This window comes from Perca flavescens, chromosome 1, assembly GCF_004354835.1.
Source record: "Perca flavescens isolate YP-PL-M2 chromosome 1, PFLA_1.0, whole genome shotgun sequence".
Classification (NCBI taxonomy): domain Eukaryota; kingdom Metazoa; phylum Chordata; class Actinopteri; order Perciformes; family Percidae; genus Perca; species Perca flavescens.
The window spans coordinates 36,240,008-36,257,544 of NC_041331.1; the positions used below are offsets into that span (position 1 = coordinate 36,240,008).

At 40.6% G+C, this 17,537-nt stretch overlaps 1 protein-coding gene across 4 annotated transcripts in view; it reads right to left on the minus strand.

Moving 5' to 3' along the window:
- LOC114556935 (collagen and calcium-binding EGF domain-containing protein 1) overlaps positions 1 to 17,537 on the minus strand; it is a 36,853-nt gene that overhangs the window by 3,738 nt on the left and 15,578 nt on the right. For all 4 annotated transcript variants that reach the window (XM_028580084.1, XM_028580091.1, XM_028580111.1 and 1 more), the window contains 5 exons: positions 3,222 to 3,274; positions 1,358 to 1,492; positions 977 to 1,114; positions 474 to 607; positions 207 to 321 (listed from right to left, as the gene is read on the minus strand). In XM_028580084.1, the coding sequence (XP_028435885.1) occupies positions 207 to 321; positions 474 to 607; positions 977 to 1,114; positions 1,358 to 1,492; positions 3,222 to 3,274 (575 nt within the window). The remainder of the gene's footprint in view (positions 1 to 206; positions 322 to 473; positions 608 to 976; positions 1,115 to 1,357; positions 1,493 to 3,221; positions 3,275 to 17,537) is intronic.

A 17,537-nucleotide genomic window follows, 5' to 3' on the forward strand; every position in this document is an offset into this window, starting at 1 on the left:
TCTTCCTGGCCTTTCCAACTGCCAGTCTGGTTGAACCATTGTACAGCGTTTGTTCTCCATGAAACATTACTTCTGTTTTGCAAACCCTTTACACAAAACAACATCTATTTGTAAAGAGGACTTTCTAGTCCTCTCAGCCATCTCACTGCACCCAATCATGTGGCAGGCGTTTCAAACCTTTAAATGATAGTGTGTGTCTACATTACCTGGGACCCCAGGAGCTCCTGGAGGGCCGGGTAAACCAGGAAGACAAGGGCTATCAGGACTTTTTCCTGCCCTCCCCAGAGACGGCTTGTCACTGCTGTTGGCCAGGCCAGGTACCTAAAAAACACAAAGAGAAAAGACTCAGTAGGATAAATAGAGGAAAAGTGGGGTGTGTAGATGACAAAATGTTAGATGAGTAATTCTAGACATCTTTTAACTCGGGTGGTTTAGTTTAGTTTTACCTCTCTAAAGTACTGTAGACATGTTACCTGGTTGGGTGACTGTGTGTTGCCCAGCCTCAGTTTTAGCTGCAGCAGGCTGTTTTTCATGTTCATAAAATCCTGACAGGTGAACGAGCAGGTGCCAGCACTCATCAGGGTGTCTGACTTCCCCGATGAACTCACTGCAAAACAAAACATACATTTAAAAAAAAAAATGTCTGGCACACATTTTTGTTGTGGGTTTTTGGCTGCACTTGGAATCAAACCCTGAACATTCCTATTACTGGTGTCACACTGTGCTGAGCAATACACAGTCAAATCACACTTAATCACAATTAAAGTGAAGTAAAGTTCACTTAATTCATGTAAAATAGTAAAACAATTACAGCACAAGCATTAAAACAACCACCGTCCATATCAGAATCATCAGTATCATACCCTATTTTTAAAAATTGACAAATAATCAATGAACCCATGTACTGATGGACAATGATTTTGAGTTTGCTACTGAATTTTCATCCAAACGCAGCTCAGTTGTGACATAAACTCACAGTTGTGTACAGGGATGCAGGAGCGTTGGTCCGGTGCGAGTATGTAGCCACTGCGACAGCGACACAGGAAGCTGCCCACTGTGTTCACACACTCATGGTCACACATGCTGCTGTCTGGATGCTCACACTCATCAATGTCTTTATGTAAAAGTGGGGCGGGGGGAGAGAAAAAAAGTCTTTAAAAATCTTTAAAAAAATAAAATCTCATTTTAAGTGCTGTTTAAAGAAGCCTTACAGAAGTTATTTATTTGAGGACCCTCTTTTAATATGCATGTGGGTCACTGTGTGATGAAATGTTTGATAAAAACTCCATGACAGTAATAGACATCATAGTCAAAAGTATTTCACAGCACCGGGCAGATGAGAAGGGAGTGTACTGACCCAGACAGTAAGGAGATTTGTGGTTGCGGTGTCTCTCTCGGTCGAAGCGATAGCCGGGGTAACATGTGCAGACAACTCGTCCAAAGTTATCAGTACACTGCTGCTCGCAGGGCGATGCTGCACACACATCCACGCCTACGCAGAGAGGGAGGAGGCACAGAGTACGCCAACTGAGCAAGTTGTTCTGGATCACTGATACCAACGTTACTGTAATCACTAGTGAAGCTTGGTGAGGCATTTTCTTTACATGTTTTAGCCCAATAGATGGCGCTCTCTGGTAAACAAAGGATTGAAAGCAGACTAAATTGCCATTCCTTGAGCATTTTTCTCTAAAGAGTGCCATCTAGTTGGGTCAGCAAATACAACTAGTGGTTCTTTATCACCACCTTCTTACATTCTTACAGTTCCAAATCCACAAGTGGAAACTGACCAATACAGGTCGAAACTGACCAATACACGTTCTACTGTCAGCCCACAGACAGCCCCTTAGGCTCTAATAATAACATGAATGAATGCTGAATTCCATTTAACTGCTTCAGTTTCAGGGTCCTGGCTCACTGTCACGGCTTACTGGGACACTTGAGTAGAACGGAGCCACCGGCAATGTTACACTACTACTCCCTACTCAGTAGCTGCTCTATAGTGAGCAGTAAATTGAGATTTTGGGCACTTATGAATCAGCATTATTTTGGGATCATTACTGACAGAAGTAGCGTTGCATAACTGGACTGTTAGCAGAAAGTAGTCCACACCCATGGACATTACTTTTTTTCGTTCCACTGTGGGAATTTTTTAGGGTAACTAAAGTCTGTAAGTTTCACACAGAATTCAGATACCCAAATACAATTGGACATTGGGTTAATATAATGCACCATACAATAATATATAGTCAAAGGCCTATTATAATAACTGAACCCACAACAACTTCCTTTATCTGATGCCACTCTTAATTAAAGCCTCTGGCTGGGACTATGAAAACAACACTTCCTCTTTTTAAATTAAATGAGAAACAAAGATAATTGTAATTGTATTGAATAAAAGATAATTATATATATATATATATATGTGTGTGTGTGTGTGTGCTCTGTGGCTTGACAGTGTTTACATTATACCTTGTTGCATGAAATGTATTTTAGATAAAAGTTTGACATAATTATGGATAGATCACAGCAAGCACCACCGCTGAAAATATCAAGTAAAACTGTTAAAATCAAGTAATGCATCGGTCTCAAGACATAGTGGAACATCAGACTGTGTAGTAATCTGGTGTGGTGCACATTTGATTAACTCTAGTTTAAACTTTAAAATGTTAGTAGATCCATATGACCAACATATATTGATATGGTATATACACACATTATGTGTAATATATTTTACGGCACATCCATCCTTGAAAGGCTGTTGTGTTCATGGAGGAACAGTGTTCCCTAGTGGCCAATGTGACTCATTTTTATTCTATGGAGGCATACCTCAGTATATATTCAAAGTTTTGATGCTATAGACAGTAAACCTGTTTGTTTATATGGATGACCACAGCACAATAGGGCAGTTCTCTGTGACAAACCTGTGGGCAGTTTATTTTTTGGTTGTTTTTTTGGGTGGCTGATATTTTTGTTTGTTCCAGTGCTGTACACTGCAATGTGCAAGTTATCTGATACGACTCATTAAACTTAATTACTCCAAAATGACAAAAGTCGACTATAGTATGTGGATTATCTGGATTTCTGTGGAGGTCCACATAGACAAATGTGGTTTTAATCTAGAAACTGCTGTAGTGGGGAAATGATATCAGATTTGGAGCATGTGAATCAGATGTGAGAGTTCTCGAGCCAATTTTAGAGGATAGTGTGAATGGTTTACCTACTTTCGGGTATGCACTGGCCCATCACAAACCTGAATCCGTCACAGCATTTCCTCCTGAAAAACAAAACAAATAGCAATCGGATGTTTGTATTTCTATCACCGTTTTCACATCAGCAGGGCCAGAATTTCATTAAAGGAATAGTTTGACATTTTGGGAAATACTTTTTTTGCAGCTTTGCACTCTGCGTGTGGTACAAACAGCAACCGGTTATCTTAGCTCAGCATAAGCTACATTTTTACTTTAAGATCAATAGTGGGATTTAAACATTGACGCTAATCATAGAAAAGGTTGCTGACCCATACAAAAGCACCAAAAATCGGAATATATATATATATATATATACATAGTAAGTAAAAACACTTATAAGCAGATTACCACTCCAAATGTTGGAGGGCTTCTGGTCTGTTCCACTGTTTTCACCACACAATAAAAAAAAAAAAGAGTAGCTGCAGTTTTGGCACTACTTTTTCTGATTTGGCTTATTTCTCTTTTTGTTCCCTGACCAGTACTTGAACCCTGACCAAGTAAACTAAACTCAAAATTATTACTGAAACTCAAGTGTTGAACTCCTTTATAGTTTCTGCTTTTGTGATGTAAGCTCGTAACAGTTCAGTAAGTGCAGTATTTTTGAAATAAAGTATTGTGCAATGAATATTGGGAAACAATTTCTCCCATAATTGATTTATGGTGTTTGGCAGTGACACTTGCCCAGCAATCCCGCAACAATCCACCACATGTTACAGACATTACAGTTGGAAAAACAGAGAGGAAATGGCTCAGAACCTGGAGCAGCACAGCCACGCAAAAAAATCTCTCACACACACACACACACACACACACACACACACACACACACACACACAAAATGGGGAAGAATGCACGACTCTTGTCCTAAAAACGGCATGCTGTTACTGGAGGGGAGTTAGTGTGCTGCCCCATTCACAGCCCCCTCATGACAACAAGTTGCTTTTATTCTCCTCCAGCCTCCATGCAGTGTAACCCTAAATCACTCTGAGATCCCGCCTCCTTCTCCTGAATGAAAAATAACCTATAAAACGGCGAGGCCAGCCTAAAGTGATGAGATCCAGATGAGAGCAGCTTTAATCTGCAGCCTGTCGCTGGGTGTGTTGAGAGGGATGGATAAGTCCGGGCATTGAGCTGAGGTGGAGACAGGATAGTGAATGCTAAGATGTCATTCAGTCAGTCAATCAGTCAATAAATCCATCAATCAATCAATTAGGTCAGTCAGTCAGTCATCTCAGTTGAAATAATGCATTGCAGATGCAAGTCTGTCCTGAAAGTCACTAGAAAGTTTATTTATTTATAATATATATTAACACTGTAAACATCTTTATTCAAGATGACGACCCTGATTTTATAACTACACAAACACTGAATTCATCCTAATCATCCTAAACAATTCTTACTTTTTAAGAGTACAGACTGATCTTATTGGTTATCAGCCATGACAGATCTACATTCAATTTCTTTTATTTTTATTATTTTAGTGCCACAGCAATCTCCGGCCTCACGTTACCTTACATAAAAATCACATTTAATTGTAATAAGGGTTTTCAAGCAACAGAAATCAATTCCTATGCAGCACCAATATAAATTTATTGCAGATGAGTATTTGCAGCACAACTGATAAATGTTGCTGAATGCAGCATTGCAGTGATGGGATCAAGCAATATTTAGATAATAAAGTGCAATCTGTTTTCTCAGTTTAGCAATACTGTCTAAACTGTTAAGACTGCTATTAATTTCTTTTACTGATCCAAAAAGATTGCTGGGGTGCGTGGAAGTAACGCAAGTACAAAAGAGTAGACTTTTTTATATTACTGATAAGTTTAAAAGAGGAGATGCATTCAATAATCCGTACAGGCGAGTTAACAACATTTCAGTTAGATTGGATATCAAATGTTCTTTCACTGCCAGCTCCCTAGTACAAAATCTGTGTAATGTCTGATTAATGTGTGACAATTCACAGTGTGCGAGTGGGAGTTGCTGTTAGCTTGGGCAAAACTGGAAGAAAACAAACATCCGAGCGTGAAGAAGAAAGTTGATTTACACGAAGGCGGAAGCGAAGGACTACAGATAAAGTAGCGTTATCTCCGAGTCTTGTGCTCCCTCTCATCTCCTTCTTTCCCTCTGGATTTACGGAATCAGACTAACCTCTAATGCGGTAATTCTCAACTCTCACCTCAACTCTGGATCCTTCATGGTCTCTGCACTATACTCTTATAGCTACGAACCTTCCCACACACACTCACACACACATCCGTACATACTGGCATTCTAATGTTAGTGGTAAATCATCACACATTTGAACATTGGTCAAATGTGAAACAAGCCATGACAGACCAACTGAAAGCTCCACAAGAAACTTAAAACAGAGAAGATAAAGACATGAAAACCAGAGACCTGAAACAATATGGTGGCAAATTACAGAAAAAACAACTTGTGTGAATGATAGACGGAGCGGTGAAGTCAGCTGATCTGACTTCAACACACTACAAGTGCATATAGATCGACAGGCTGTCTGTCAGTCAGAAATGCAGCAGCCTCAGCAGCTCTCCCCTGGGTGTTTGTGATGGACAGGACAGGAAGACACGGGGCCTCTGGACAAGCAGGAGAGGGCGGAGAGAGAGGTGACCCGTGTGTTTTTGTTTTGGAATGTGAAAGCATGTTGGTCAGACAGGCAACAGGCATGACACGGCCTTTAAAACACGGACCATTACACTCACTGGAATCAGACTTAATGTGTGTGTGTAGACGTTTGTCTGGTAAGAATACAAGTATGCTTCTTTTGTCAGTGTATATACATCGTAGTAGTATTATTTTGGCATGAAAATGGACAAAAAATGATTATACAAAATATTGGATAACAGCAGTCTTGATTAAAAAATAAATCTATCCTAGAAAAATCAACCTACCTTCCAAAACCCAAAACAATCTAACGGTGTTCACATCTGCACATACGTGTGTGTGTGTGTGTGTGTGTGTGTGTGTGTGTGTGTGTGTGTGTGTGTGTGTGTGTGTGTGTGTGTGTGTGTGTGTGTAAGGGCTCGGATGCCATCCAGTAATTGGGTACAGCCTTTTAATATCAGTCAGGGTTTATTAGATCCATGACACTAGCAAGCTCCCTCTCATTCTCTCTTCTTTTTCATGTCCTCTCTGTGCACTTTTTACTTCACTTGGGCTAGTCTGTGATTTGAAACACGTCGATTTATATTCCGGCCGCTCTATCAGACTCTTGTTTCACAGTGAACTCCACTGGTTCGCCAGCTGTTTACATAATCGCTGTCTCTTTCTCTCTCTTCTCTTCAGACTGACATGTTGTTGGCCTCATGTTGCCTTCTGTCCATTAAAACCTGATGAGGTGTCTGCATTTTCCATCTTTATTTCATTCAGAGGAATATTTTCCTTTCCCCACAAGACTTGCTCAGGCCAGGAGCCTTTAACAGACAATTTTAAACTACAGCACTAAACAAGACAATCTGTTTGTTTGTTTTACAACTGGTTACACACATTTTTCAAAACTCCTTAAACCAGTTTTCTTAACCAGCATGCAGCTCCTAAATGCACAAATGCAACCAAAACACTTCATACACATCTCAGGATCAACTGAGAGCTTCCTCTATTGTCGTCTATGTAAACACGCAGTCCTTCCAACAGTTTGTATTACTCTAACACTATTCTGTGGGAAATTATTAGCTATTATTATAGCTTAGTACTGTGCCAAGATACACAGCAATGTGCAAACAAGGCAGGGAAACAGAAGACTGCTTTATGTACATGGAGGTAAACAATGCAGTTAAAAAAAATTTATAAATAAAAAGTTTTATGGTGTCCAAGGATATACACAATATGTTTTTGTGAGAAACACTGAATGTAAACATAACCCTTGTTTGTTTAAAAGAAAACTTCACAGGGCCCCTTTAAGCTTTAGTTTATATCAATTTATTGCTGCAATACATTGATTCTATCTGATTGATTTATCTGTGAGGTTGGAGTAGAGGGTTAGCCATCCTGCACACCTCTCCATACAGCACTATGGCCACATGAGGGACTGAATACTGGGCCTGCTTACTAACTCACAGTGTATGTAATGATTCACAAAATTCACATTAAATTCCATACGTTATGGTGGGGTCTAATTTGATGCATCAATATTGAGAAATGCCGGAGAATTAGCCTGTGTACTATTTATTATAACTTTTAACTCTAAATGTATAATGTTTAAGATTCAGAATACAACCTGACTGACTATGGGGCCAATATTGAAGCAATACAATGATGAGAGTTGTGTTGAGAGTTGTGAAACTGTATTCAGATCTGTACTAGATTTGTGAATGTATACTTGAATTTCTGTGTATTTAGATTTTCATACTTAATGAGTGATTATGTACCCAAAAATATAAATGGGCATAAGATTGGTACGCATGTAACACACAAAATACAGCCATTTGATGTCGATTTCAAGATTTTTCTGTTTGGTCATCTCTTGATGCCTTTTACCTTATTACCTTCAGGTTTTTTTTAGTACATTTCAGTCTTTTACACATGTACACATTGTGTATGTTTGTAACCGAGTACACACATACAAAATGAGATAAAGTGTCACAACTCTCCACACACATTTGCAAATAATACTGCTATTGTTATTGTTGCTATTGAGTATTGGCCCTATACTGATACATTTCAAGTGTTTTCTCAACAGCGTATATTGTGTAATAAAACAAAAACAGCCAGACATGGCATGACATGACATAAACAAGAACTCAACTAAGTTTAACAACCACAGCACTGTAGTGTTCAGTGGATTATGACCCAAATAGATGAGTAGTACATTGTTCAATTCTTTGCAATTATTGTAATGAATTGTAGCCTTGTACTAAACCATAGACACAAAGCAGGATATTGTTACTAAGGATGCCTTTTTGGTAGTTTATCTGTTGTTGAATTGTACTTGTGTCAGATTATCGCTTAATTTGGCTGAGTAAGCCTGCATTAAAATTCTTATGTGTTGTAATTAGTAGAAATTTGGGTATGTTTCACAGCAGATATGCTCTGTATTAAGAAAAAACATGGATGATAGATAGATAGGTCTGGAGAGGAATTGGACAGCCTCTCTTGGCTTTTGCTAACACACTGTCAGTGCGGATATCATTAACTGTGACTGCTGGCTGCTGTTTTTGACAGCTTGTGTAGAGTGCAATACATTACAATAAACAAAGAACTGGCAATAGATTGGACATTAGCTCCTACAATCCATTAAAACTAAATTCTTGAGTGCTCTAATACAGATCATGCGCAGGGAAAAAATCTGTAGCAAGTAGTGACAATTGCTGTTTCTTGTGAGCAAGATAAAAAAAACTAATATTGGTCCCCCTTGACAGGCCTCTGGCCTGGCCTGGTGGTGTGTCTTAAGGATGTCTGATGGTGTCTACATGCAATCTCGAGCATGTGATTACTATTCCATACCGAGTCTGCATGCCACACTGACCTGATCCCATTTAAAGCATCCTAAACTCCATCCCTGTCCATCCTCCTCTCTGGTCTTTGGGTACCAACTGTCACTAGTCCCTTGCAGCTACCTGCCCAGCGAGAGGTGCAGTCGAACCCTGTCTGCTACGGCAGCTGCTGCCAAAATCAGCACGGCAGCACTGGAAGAAACACTGAGACAGGATCCAGAGACAGGCCTTGGCCTGGATCACTTTACACTGAAGATTATGTATTTTAGCAAGGGGTCACCTTCCAGGGGGTGGGGGTTCCCATCCAGAGTAACTGTGATTTATTTGTGCATTTGCAGGCAGGAATGTGCTACAAAGACAGTGATATTCATTATAGCACCCCAAGAAAACCCCATTACCTCCCCAAGTCCTCAGCCTATACAGTCCTGAGAGCAAGGCACAGTATGGATGATGCTGTCACAACTTATTAGCCACTCACATTACAGAATGTGGTTCTCCTGGTTTGGAGGTAGAGTTTCTACATGTGAGGGAGATTAAAAGAGGCTTCAATATCCCTCTCTTCTGATATCCTTCAAAATAAATCACATCTCCTGTGCATCGCCTCAGATTGCAGAAATGTGGGATTAACTGAGGGGGTGGGATGTTAAAATGAGATGAGGGGGATGAAATGGAACGAAAGGAGGGAGGAGGAGGATGACTAAAAGACAGGGATGAAGGTTGTTGTCAGCTTAGAGTTTCCCTCTTGGGACTGGTGGGAGGAACACAGGAAGTGGAGCTCAGTGGAGGTCAATGGCCTCTTGACACGCCAGGACAGGAGACCGGCCATGTGTGTGTATATGTGTGAGTGTGTATGACTTGTCAGTTTGATGGATGCTTCTTACTGATGTGGCGTATACACGTTACAATTACAGCATGTTGTATTCATCAGCCGTGCTGTAATTGATTTATTTGCTCAGCAACACACACAGTCGCAAGCAGTTCAAAAACTTGGCTGGTCGGGTTGCCTATGATGGTGTGATGATGGATTATGCTGAAACCCATTAGCATGATGAGACTAACATTGAAACACATTTTTGGAGGGCTGCCATGTCCTTTCTTTATATATATTCTTTTGGGCGTCAGTCCTGATGGGGAGCTTTTTTGGTTTTTGTCTTTTCAATGTGCTCTAACTGCTGGGATGAGCTTTTTCTTAATAAGGCGTTTTGTACATAAACCTTTTGCGTGTTTTTAATTCCCCAGGGAAAGCATATTTATTCTACTTTATAAGAAGGCTAAACTAATCAAATCTTTATATTCCAAATGTCCTAAACTCCCAAAAAAAAATCCTCTCTTGATCTTGGAGGTTTGGTCTCCACAAATTAAACAAAAAAAGCCTCTACGTCACCTTCCTCCTAGAGGTGTGAAGGTGTTGCGCACAGCCGCATGCACAGCGCTTTTACTGTTGGCGTATAATTGTGTGTGTGTGTATTCTTTTCAAACTCTTGTGAGTATACATATGTGAAGGTGTTTGTGTGGCGAGAGTGAGAACCTCCTCTCTGTTTATTTGCTCTGCCAGCCCACTTCCAGGACCCAGGCCTCAGGGGAAACATCAGAGCTCTGGCCTAACAGAGGAAGCTTTGACTGGGAGCACAGGAGGTCTGAACCACTTCCACCAGAATACAGGCTGACCTGCACTTCTCCTCCCCTCCGTTATGCCTCACCTCTCCCCACTCGCCTCATCTTTCCATCATTTCTCCTGCCATTCTCCCATCACCACCCCCCTCTTCAAAAACACCCTTTAACCTTTCGCGGATTTCCCCACTGTCATCATTTCAGCACCCTAGGAATAGTGTCTGCTAACTACTGTTGTAAATTAACTATGGGCAAGAAAGTGAGTATGTGTATTTCCTGAAATGTCAACTTCAAGACATTTTTGAAAATCGGTAGGTGTGTCAATCAAAACAACAACAACCTTAATCCGCATGGTCCTGTGTTACATCTCAAAATTGTATTTAAAACTTCAAGAATTTTACATGAGTGTGGGTTCCCCCATTTTCCAGTTACCCCCAACATAATGAACCATGTCTTTAAAAGCCAGTCAAATCCTTAAGATATGATGAATAGCAAGAGAAATAAGTGGACTCATATAACTGTTAGGGTTACTTAAAGTGTTTGTGTGAGACCAGACCCCTTTCTTCCTGTCTATTCACTGTTCCATTAAACACAAAACCTCAGATACCACAGACCAGATTTCCTGATGATTGAGAATGATGCAGAATTTCACCACCTCATTGTGACATTTTGTAAATTACCCTACATTCTTCATGAAAGGGTTTTCCACAAACCACTGACCAGATTTTAATGAAACGTAGGCGAATGGTTCATTTTCACACTTGATGCCAGATTTTCAAATTGGCTCATTAGTACTTTGGTTTGTTTTGTAAGTGCTGTGCCATCAAGAGACTGAAACATTTATGGGGCAACACGTTTATTGTTGCCTGACTTTCACTTGTTTAAAAGTAAGGATTTCATGATTGTGATGACGATGTCTTAAACTCTTCCAGTCGTCTGTGGCCTCTGAGACCTCATCCGGGCTCAGTATCACTGCAGGAATGTGGCTTTTTTAGACCCTCTCAACTGTGACAGACGCACACAGTCTCCTCCTGTACCTGACAGCAAAGAGTGGTCAGCGTCTAGAACATGTGATGGAGGACATGAAGGGGGATTCACAGACAAGCTATGTTTCCAGCTATATATCTACAAATTAAATGTTTAAAGTGCTCATATTATGCTTTTTGGCTTTTTCCCTTTCCTTTATTGTGTTATATATCTTTTTTGTGCACGTTTTAGGTTTACAAAGTGAAAAAGCCCAAAGTCCACCCCAAAGGGAATTACCATCTCAAACAGAAAACACTGTTCACAAACTGCTCCAAACAGCTCTATTGTAGTCCAGCCTTTACTTCCGTAACAAACGTTCGTCACTTTGTAACACAAGTTATAATGCTCGCCTAGTTGCTAGCTAGGGATGGCTGACGCGAAACTGACGTTCCGAAGCTTTGTCGAGATCCCGAAGCGCAGAGTTTCGAAACACTGATCCGAAGCGTGATTCAAAACACCCATGTCACGTGACTACGGCTAAATGAAGCATCGGAGTGTTTCACAAGTGTTTCAACAGGTGGCATGGTCCGCCGAATCAGCGTTTGATTGACAGGGTCTGGAACAAACCACACAATCGCACATCTGTATAAAAGTGAAGTCAATACATCTTGACCTTTTGGTTTTTGAGACAGGAGTTTGATTTTGAGATAGCGGATTTTTGGTGATATAGTGACATTTATAGTGCGATTTGTTTAGTTATATTTAGGCTTACATTTAAATGTACACATTGACTGATAGGCTAGAGACAGACAGAGTATACATACAGTGACACATTAATAGATAGATAGATAGATAGATAGATAGATAGATAGATAGATAGATAGATAGATAGATAGATAGATAGATAAAAATGGAAGCTCTGTTTTCATTTTCATTCAGAACCACAAATGTCAACATCAGGCCCATCATAATCATCATCAACACCAGTAGAAACACAGGACAGTTTATGGGAAAGTTTTGATGATAGTATCCGTGAAACAGTGCCTACAAGCCTTACAAGCTTCACATATTACAAAAATATATATATTTTTTTTAATGGCTCGTTGTCAAGGTTGTTTCAGATCAACACCTGCAAGTGACCACTAGGTGTCATCGTTGAGAGGGTGTTGGATTGTTTCGAAGCCTCGACACAATATGGCACATTTGCTTCAACTGGTTCATTGTTTCACGAAGCCTTGATCTGCCCACCACTACTGCTAGCGTGGCATGCCCTCATACTCTGCAACAGTGTCTAGCTAGCAGTCCTCACCTAGCTACTGCGCATGTGCGACTCCCAACAAAGATGGAACAGAAGTGAGATGCCTCACTCTGTAGCTAAAACAGAGAGCTCAACACACAGGGTGAAAAGAGGAGCTGCAGCAATGTGTAGTACAACAAAAATATGGTGTTTTTTGAAAATTAAACCATGTAAACCCATTTTCTGGTACAACCTCTAAATACAATTATGAACCTGAAAATGAGCATAATATGAGCACTTTAAAATATTGGCAGAAATAAAAAAAAAAAAAAAAAAACAGTAAATTAGGCTAGTTTCCATGAGCATGACTGAAGTGAATCATGGCTCTCAGTCCTGACTAATCAGAAAACACACGCACACATGCACGCACACACACACACACACACACACACACACACACACACAAACAGAATAGAAAGAATCACGTCAGTCTTCAGATGTGTGTGCAAAAAAGAGAGAAGCTCTCAAAAGTAACACTTATTTTTACTTGGATGCTGCTTGAATAATGTTTTTTTTTTCCCCCAATGAAACACACTTTAAACTGTAGGAGGGAAGCAGATTGCAGATTCTGGCCAATATACACAACAGTATACACACTACAATACATCAGACTACAACACTGCCTCTAAAAGTCTTCTAAATGGCCCTGTTACTGCCTTGATGTTGAAAAAACATGGAGGTATTGAGAGAGTTATAACCAAGGGGGTAAGCTTCGCTTCAGAACTCGAGCCATCATGGCGCCATTTTGTTGCTAACTGGCCTGCACCTCCTGTTAGCATTCCGCTGACCGCCATTTTTTTTTACGTCACTTGACTGCGAATAACTTTACATCTGAAGCGTTTAAAGACTCTATTTGTCCGTTGTTTAGTTCCAAAGAAACACGACAATGTATAAAAGGCTTCATTACCTTGTACCTCACGTTATGGCTCCGTAGCAGACGTTTTTGTAAAAATAGGCTAACGATTGTGTCATAACCAAGTGACTTACTGTCGCATAGTAGAGGAATTACCGTATAGTACAGGAGAAGCTCGCAGGCAGTTTCGACTTACATGAGATGTTTAGGTTTAATTTCTAATGTTAACTAGCATGTTAGTGATCAATAATTAGCCTGTGCCCATGTTATCTCTTTACATACACCTACAGTCTCCGTATCTGTAAGATTGAGAATGATTGAGATTTCTCTCGGCACAGCTACCAGAAGACTTACAACTTTCAGACACGTTGCTCACGTCACATTCTCTCAGTTGGAGGCTGCGCAGTAAAGCTGGCCATCACCGGAAAAGTGCTTCTAATAGCCTTCACTGGTCTCCGTCCAGAGCAATGGGGTCTATTGGTCCATTATATACTGTCTATGGTTATAACCACTTTCACTTGTAACTCCCCAGGTGTTACACTTACGTCCTCTATTCTCCATTTTAAACTTTGTTACATGAGACAAAGCTCCTTGCATTCAGGAACATGCAAACACGCTGGGCTTGATGACTTCAAACAATACTGCAACAACAATGTTGTTCCAACCTGTTATTAATTTGCCGGTAATTTGTTGCGTTGAGGTATTGACAGTGACAGTGCAGCAATAAAGGGAGTGAAAAGAGCTAATGTAGAGCAGATTGTACGCAAAACAGAAAACAAAATAACCTCCATTGTGATTGTCCAGAGGGACGTTCAGGTGCACACTAATCAGAAAAAGATGTAAAATGAGTTTTTTGGGAGGTCCGACTCTGGTCTGCAGCTCTACAAAGACAATTAAACACAGGAAGCGTAACTCAAAGGCCTTATAAAAGTTTTTCTGTGAAAACGAAGACAGAGGACAACATTAAGTGTGTCTCAGTGTAATGAAACAGCAAAACTCAGGGCGGTACAACTTTGCTGAAAAACGTTTTTTGAGAAAAAAAATGACCAGGTTGCTGTTCCCACAGCTTGGGATTTGTTGATCACCATCCAAAGTATACAGAGAGAAAACGCCAAAGGGAGAGAAGAGAGCGATAGTTTGAATAAGATGCCCCTGTGGACTTCTGGATGCAGTGCAAACAATCCGTAAGAGGATCGTGTTCAGTCCGAATGTGTTGGCATCATGTGCGAGTCGACTATTTGTTTCCACTTGACGAGAGCGGAGATTTTGACCGAGTATTTTAACGTTTAGCTGGAGGCAAAAAAATTCACTTTATACATTGTGTTAATGATGAGGACTGAGCTGAAGACAGAGCTGTCAGTGCCTTACTAAAATCTGCTGGATAATAAACAGACTGCTGCTAGAGGGAATTTAATCACCAGAACAAACACAGACACAGACACAGACACAGACACACACACACACACACACACACACACACACACACACACACACACACACACACACACACACACACACACACACACACACACACACACACACACACACACACACACACACACACACACACACACATATTTGCAGTTTATCAATACCACCAGACATCTACAAAATAAGACTGCATCCCCTCTTGTGTGCACGTTCACAAGCCTAAAGGATGATCTCATTTATGTGCACCTGGCATATACACAAACACACACAAAAAATATTAAATGTCGTAATATTCAATCCAGACATCTACAAAGTACAGCAACCTGCACATGCATCCATGCACAAACATATTCACATACTGCACATTAACATATGTGCAGACACAAGAAACACACAATGATGCAGGCATCTGGTGCTTGTTACCTGTTTAAAGCCTAAATCAAATCACCTCCTTTCATTCTTCACTTGGGGGTTTCCTGCTGTTTGACATAACAGGTTTCAGCACCTAATTTCACTGTTTAATGTCCATTTTGGTGTTGACCTTATCACTGCGGGACAAGCCACTGGGGCTGCTGGTGAAATGTAAATTGTGTGCGTTTTATTGCGCGATAACATGTACAAACAGCACATCTCTTAGAAAGAAAGAGGAAACTACGGATGCATGTTTTCCAATTCACATGAGAAAAATTACAACATCATACTTGCAGTTGGATGTTTTTTTTTTTGCAGTGACAGCAGCAACGTAATAGCTTGTTTCACAACTTGTAAGAGGGGGACCTCTGACTGCAGATCCCAGCAGGCCCTGAACGTACAGCGTACAGTTGGAGACACACACCAACAGGCAGCACGCAGAGGAGAGAACATGTGGTGTGTGTCTCACACACACACACACACACACACACACACACACACACACACACACACACACGTCTGCTTCTCATCATCTGCTATGGAAAGCAGCCCTCTCTTCTTTACAACCAGATACAGATGAATAGCACTTAAATGATGTGATACATTTTTCCTCATTTCTCATTTCTCATTTCTCTCTGCATCTGTCTCTCAGACACAGTGGGACTCAATTTGCAGTCCACATAATTGACATAAATATTAACTTGTATGATAAAGCACTTACTGTAAGTACAACTGAACAAAAATGACCTAGGTTTTTTGTCTTTGGCAATGAGCCCATCGTTCTGTGAGCAAAAACAAACAATTGTGCTCATTTGACCAACAGTCAAAAGAGTGTTCATCTTGACTAATGTTACATGCTAATGTTAGCTTGCATAGGTTGCTCTCCGTCTGCATTCAGTACTCATTGGGTAGCGTAGCCAGGCTAACAGTGTATTGTTGCTAACGTTACGGGCTGGAGGTTCCTACTCGCTGCCTACAGAAGAACGCAGGCAGAGCAAAACTGACTATTTTTTACAAAGATATTTTGACATGTCGCAGTAGGAAAAGCACAGATGTGAAAAGGAAAATAAACGATGGCTACACTTCATTTATCGGCTTCAGTATCAGGATCCTGTTATTGAGCATACTAGCTTATTATCACACTGATGGCTGACTGCACACTTGAATGCTCTGCAATCTACCATGGTGAGTTCAGGCGCTGTGGGAAAGGACAAATCCCAGTTCCTGTGCACTGTGTACATGTACAGTTATATCAGACTACAGACAAGGTAGCTAGACTAAACAGCACTGTTACATATGCGGAAAGTTTGTATGCATTTGGAGCAGGTGTTCTACATTTCATGCTTCCATGGGACCAACTGACCAGGAAACATTCCACATACTGTATACTTCTGTGCTTTACTATAAATTACTGATGTTTCTTATACAAAGAGGAAAACAAAGAGTATATAAGACAGAGAAACACGCAAGGAAGAGTGAATGTGTGTCACAGAGCAACAGAGAGAGAAACAGGTAAAAGCAGAATAAAAGAAAACAAATAAACACAGAAGAGAGAAAGGGAGAAAGAGATACAGAGAAAAAAATAGCGAGTGACAGAAATGGATACAAAATGACAAGAATGGGGAAAAAAAGAAGTTGAGAGGGAATCCAAGAGCGTAAAATGAATATTATGTCGATGTCTACTGAGCGGAGTTGCTGTTTTCCTGCTGAGCGTCTGAACCACTGACAGCGGAGCCTCAGTCAGCATCCCAACACATGTCCTCATCGAAGTGGGAAGCCACTTACAGAAGAGAGAGAAAAACACTCAGAAGCTTCCCTCCCTGCTCTGATTTCCCCTTCTTGCTCTTTTTTTTAACGTGGTTTTCCAGGCAAATCCCCCACTGAGCAGTGCGCTCAGCCTGCCAGGGTGCAGCTATATTGCGTTTGGATCAAACAAATACCCCTGCTTCCAAACCCCCACCTCCCCCTCTTTTACTTTACTTCTTTTTCTTCCCTTTTCTACATCTGCCACCTTTCTGCACTGTAGTTTTCCCAGCTGCATATTTTTGCATTTCTTTTATTATGTTTCTGTATTACTATCCTTCCTACACTGTGTGTTAGTGGCCTAGGAGCTGCCAACAAACTCTTAAATTATAATTTAATAAATGCTCAATGATCCTTGTTAGTACTGATCAGATCAAGTATATCCGATTCATTTAGTACAGGGGTCATCAACGTTTTTTAAGCCTAGGAACCCTTAACTGAAAGAGAGATGGAGCAGGTACACCCTA